Raw genomic sequence first — 4,975 nt, 5'->3', positions numbered from 1 at the left:
AGGAATACAGCCCTAAGCAAACACACAACAATTTCAAATACATCAGCAATGTCCTGCTAGAATAATAAAGAATAGAGATAAGTAAAGCACTGAGACACCAGTTTTTCTTTTTTTGAATACATATATTGCATATGTGATTTTTTTTTTTTTTGGCATCATACAGACCAGACCATGCATTTTGCTTTTCTTTTACAAAAAAACAACAAAACACATTGATTTCTTGGAGAGAAGAGAAACAAGTCTTACCCCACAGAGCTCATGTCAGCTGGGGCATCTAAAACCATTCAAATCTCAGTGGGGAGATGAGACCCTGCAGGTAAATTCAGCAACGAGCTTTCCAGAGCAAGGGTCTCTCCCTTTGGTCTTACTCGCTAAGCCTGACACCTGCCAGCCTCTCTCCTGAACATCGCATCGGTCTTCACAAACAAGCAATAGCCTGGACAATCCCAGCCCACTCTCAGCTTCTCCCTTTCAACCATCCTAAGATTTTCTGCCTGCAGAGAGCAAGTTAGCTGCTACAGAAAATTTTATCTAAAGTACTCACCACACAAAAAATAACCCTCAAAACCAGACCTTTAACCTGAGAGATGCAGACTTCAACCCAGTGGATGGACGGAGGGAATATCGCTTCATTACTAATTTAAAGACCCTTCTGCAGCTTCAGCATGCCCGAATCTCTTACCGCTGCTTACCCTCGTGATTCAATTGTCTGCCTGTCTCTCTCCAGTACGCTAGCATTTGTGGAAAGCTTTCTCTTGCAACTCTGACCCAAGAATAATCAGTCATTCTGACAATCAAACCCTTTTTCTAGCAGCAGGCTATCTTCTATCCTTCCAGAACTGGTAAAACACCTCACCAATACTGCCTATTACTGTTAAATCAGGAGCTGCACTGATGATTTTACCTGTGAAGCCACAGATTAGATTTTATACAGTTTTCTTAAGGCATTTATTTAGCAACAAACAAAAATTCAGTGGAAAAAAGAATATAACCTCCGCATTGCTTCTCTTTATTCATGGTTCAGACAGGGATTATTAGTTTCAAGAAAAATTCAGTGGAAACAAGTCAAAGCTTCTAGTAAATGGTTTTGATTTAAAACCACCCCAACCCCCACTCCCTTAAACCAAAAGTCAAATCTTAAAACATGGAACAGATGAGTGTGTTTGAAAGTTCGTGGTGCAAAATGGAGGGGGATGGCAAAACCTCCTCCTATTAGTCAAAAAACCCAGCTATCCCACTCTATACCTGAACAGTCATCTCCCTTCTCCTTCTCCTCCCTGCTTCCATCCACCCTGAAACAAAAATCAATATATAAAGAACATCAGCAGCAGCTTTATGATAGGCAATGATCCTTTTTGACACCAGTCTGTGATAAGATCGTTGATTCTCTATCTTTAAATTACATCATAGCTGTGTAAAATACGCAGTGTTATCAAAAACGTGAACTCTTCACATCCGCTGTCGATACCTCAGCAAGATCCAGACTGCTGCCGCAGCGAGTGCCAGGCCTGGCACAAGAATGGTTGCTAGAGGAAGCCCACCTGATTCTCCATCGTCTCGATGACCCACAGGGCCGTTTTGTGGCTGCAACTATAAGGAAAAAGAAGTATTTGTGTCAGAGCCCATCGGAGGAGAGCCGCAGTTCTGTGTCAGGACCAGGTGATTCTGTAAGGATGTGCAAGATGGCTTCCCCAGGTACCTGTACCCTCCACACACGGCGGTGTTAGAACGGCTCTGCTGGACTGAGCTTTACTGCAGGGTACCCAGTCACTACCAGGCACCTTCCCGTTTCTCTACTGCTGCTCTGCAAACTGGGATTCTAACAGCTGAGCACACCTCACACAGCAGAAGCAATGACATACACGCATACCCAGTGATCCCTTGATGCACTTCCCACCACACCACTTCCTGGTGTCTTTACCAGGAAAAGGGCATCACTAATTCCGATTTTCCTACCTAGGCTGTACACTGCTCCAGCAGACTTACTCCTTTACTAAGGGAGTAGGAAAAGGGCCTCAACCCACCTCTCCCCATCAGCATGCTTCTGGCTGATCAGGATTTCCTTTTTAACCTCAGTGCTAGACAGGGATGTTCAAATTACAACAGTGGAATAAGGATTCCTCTCTTTCTACATCCAAAATGGTGCCAGTATATTTAAACTACAGCAGCCCACGTTTGTTCCTTCATGGTGGGCTGCACACACACCTCAACACTAACATGAGCGATGACCTCTGAAACAACAGGGGAGAGTTTTGTCTCCAGTAAGATTTTGGCCTCTGAAATAGAAGTGGAGAACTTGAGGTTCTGTCTTCACCGAGAAACCTTCGTCGCTGAGAAAGGAGATCTGTGAGAAAACACACCACACACCTGCAAAACAAAGACCTGGGGACTTCTCCAAGTTCACCTCTTCACTAATACCAACAAGTAACACAGGTGAATACAGATGTGGTCAACTAGAGAAGGCCAACAAAATCTTCATATGCATAATTCACACTGAGCACCTGGACATGGTATATTTCTGCCTCATGAAACAGTTATTTCTGGCTCAGTTCAGACGGGTTTCTGTGATAGATAGCGCTAAGAAACAGGTAAGACATACCCTGCGCTGAATTTTCAGAGACACGTCATAGCCTGCATTCCTGAACAGTTCCACAGCATCCTTGTGCCGCAAATCCTTCAAGTCTCTGCCATTGACCTAGCAAGAACGGAAAAGGAGAACCAGTTGCAAAAGGGCAAAAAATCAAATTTTGAATGATGCAGGCTAACGTAGGAAGGAGATAAAAATCTTCCTCTTTCACAAGAGGAAACTCCAAGCCAGAACACAGAGGTACAGGAAAAAAAAAAAAAGAAGCAAAATCGGAATACAAGACGACACTTGTGTCATTAGCACCTTCTTATGCTGTTGCTTTACTGGAAACAAATCAAAGGTGTAATTCCGACAGCTAATGAAAATAGAAGAGCAACTATGGCAAAATTATGAGTCTCTTTCCCACACTGTTCCCTCTAGTGGTCTACCTTTGAAACCTTTCTGTTTGAAAGAGCGTTGTAAACACATTTAAAAGCATACTGATGTAACAAAACAAGACTTACATATATATTGGCTTCCACTTGAAAGTCTTAGGAATTTTCTTAATTTAAAGGAATATCTCATGGCAGAAGGCTTTATAACCTACTTGATTTCATTCACTAACTGATTATATTCACCCTGATTTGTCTTTTTCATCCCCATCACCCCTAATTGTAGCTCCTGAGTTGAGCCCTGTCTAGTGCCTCCCTTCTCTTGATATTTAGACTCCCCAAACCCAAGTGTGTAAATACTAAACTCTCAAGAAAAGATAGCGTAATATTCTCCATTTCACTTAACACCATTTTTCTGGATCAGTAACAGGCTCCAACTAGTGCAAGGCACTCTATAGAGGCTACGAAGATTACATGTGCAACATAATAAGCCACTATAAAGTAAAATCAAGATGTATTAAAAGGTCACATATCACACTAGGATAGGCTACTTCTTTCTCTCATCACTTTGTAAAGCACATTGTCTTGTACGACTGGCAACTGTCTGAAGAACCAGTGGGACTGAACCTCAGTCACTTGAACTTGAAGAAGAAGCAGCCTGTATTATTTCTGATGAACTGAAGCGTTTTATGGCCTATAAGTTTTATAGCCTAAAAAACCCCCCTGAGCAAAAGGATCAGTACTCACGGGCTACCAGTGGAAAAAATGGAACTTAGAGGTGGAAGACCTTTATTTACACGTGTGTAAATGATGATCCATTGTGAGCAAGAGAAAGTCTGATGGATTCTAAAACCTTAGGGAGGCAAATCACAGAGGAAATGCAAATGCAGCACCAAGGAGCTCCTGAGACAAATCAAGAATGGAGAAGAGATGGGCCCATGTGTAGAGGCATGCATTTCCCCAGTGCTCAAAGCCTTCCCCAGATCCCCAGGATAGCTCCTCCATAGTTTTGCTCGGCGTCACCTAATTGCATTCACCACATCCTTCCTCCCTGTGAACTGTGATGGTAAATCTGCACCTCCTATCACATCACTGGTCATAACATTTCAAGAACACACGGGGTGAGAGAAGAAAGGGCTTACCGCTAAAATTTTATCTCCTTCTTGTAATCGGCCATCAAGGTAAGCTGCCCCATCCTTTTTGATCCGGCTGACATAGATGCTGCTGTCATTGGAAATGTACTGCTGATCTGTCCCACCAACAATGTTGAAGCCCAGCCCTAAGGTAAGCCAAAGAGAAAGCAGATGAGAAAAAGCTCAAAGCTTCAGCCATTCTTGTCGTTGCCGGGGACTGCACCCTCCCACGTCACCCTGTCCTCTCCACCATACTAAACTCACAGCACACAAACCTGCATCATCCTTGCTACCCATCCTTTCTCATGAAACTCGTTTTGAAAGCAGAGAAGAGAGTCTGAACACCTGCGGACCCAGATGCTTCATTCCATAAAGCATTCATGAGTCATTTTCAGGTGGGTGTTGGGGAATACTGAGGGATATGCCATCGTTTCAGCCTGTCCTCTCCACCATACTAAACTCACAGCACACAAACCTGCATCATCCTTGCTACCCATCCTTTCTCATGAAACTCGTTTTGAAAGCAGAGAAGAGAGTCTGAACACCTGCGGACCCAGATGCTTCATTCCATAAAGCATTCATGAGTCATTTTCAGGTGGGTGTTGGGGAATACTGAGGGATATGCCATCGTTTCAGAGATGCTTCAGGAATACGCCTCTTCAGCACAGCATGAAAGGAACAGAAAGCATTCTGCATTTCACAGGAGGCTAGAGTAAATAATTACCTTTGAGCAACAAGAAATCATGCCTGACAAGCATTTCATGAGCTGGGAGACAGAGGTAGGAAAGGCAAGGAGCAGTAGACCCTGCCTACAGATGAGGGGACAAGCAAGTGAAGCGGTGCTACCAGCTGGAGGGCACCTAGAGCTCAGCAAGCCCCCCGGC

General features: G+C 43.8%; 1 protein-coding gene across 1 annotated transcript; it reads right to left on the bottom strand.

The window, feature by feature from the left end:
• Nucleotides 1-939: 939 nt before the first annotated feature.
• SYNJ2BP (synaptojanin 2 binding protein) lies at nt 940-4,388 on the bottom strand. Its single transcript, XM_010149050.1, has 4 exons — nt 4,367-4,388; nt 4,101-4,237; nt 2,600-2,695; nt 940-1,590 (listed from the first exon to the last, which is right to left on the bottom strand). Exons 1-4 carry the CDS (start codon nt 4,386-4,388, stop codon nt 1,450-1,452), a joined length of 396 nt encoding a protein of 131 aa, XP_010147352.1. The 3' UTR covers nt 940-1,449.
• Nucleotides 4,389-4,975: the final 587 nt, after the last annotated feature.

The sequence above is a fragment of the Eurypyga helias genome, unplaced genomic scaffold (assembly GCF_000690775.1).
Source record: "Eurypyga helias isolate BGI_N326 unplaced genomic scaffold, ASM69077v1 scaffold29363, whole genome shotgun sequence".
NCBI classification, from domain to species: domain Eukaryota; kingdom Metazoa; phylum Chordata; class Aves; order Eurypygiformes; family Eurypygidae; genus Eurypyga; species Eurypyga helias.
Note: the sequence above shows the minus strand (reverse complement) of the source record. Positions and strands in the feature narration are given on the sequence as shown.

Bases quoted from the DNA above. Each gene is read 5' to 3' on its own strand.
- SYNJ2BP (XM_010149050.1), bottom strand. From the start codon at position 4,388: ATGGGTAGCAAGGATGATGCAG. The intron at 4,238-4,366 runs GTTTGTGTGCTG...GGCTTACCTTAG, and splicing joins GGGTAGCAAGGATGATGCAG to GGCTGGGCTTCAACATTGTT. The intron at 1,591-2,599 runs GTATGTCTTACC...TTTTCCTTATAG, and splicing joins CTCTGAAAATTCAGCGCAGG to TTGCAGCCACAAAACGGCCC.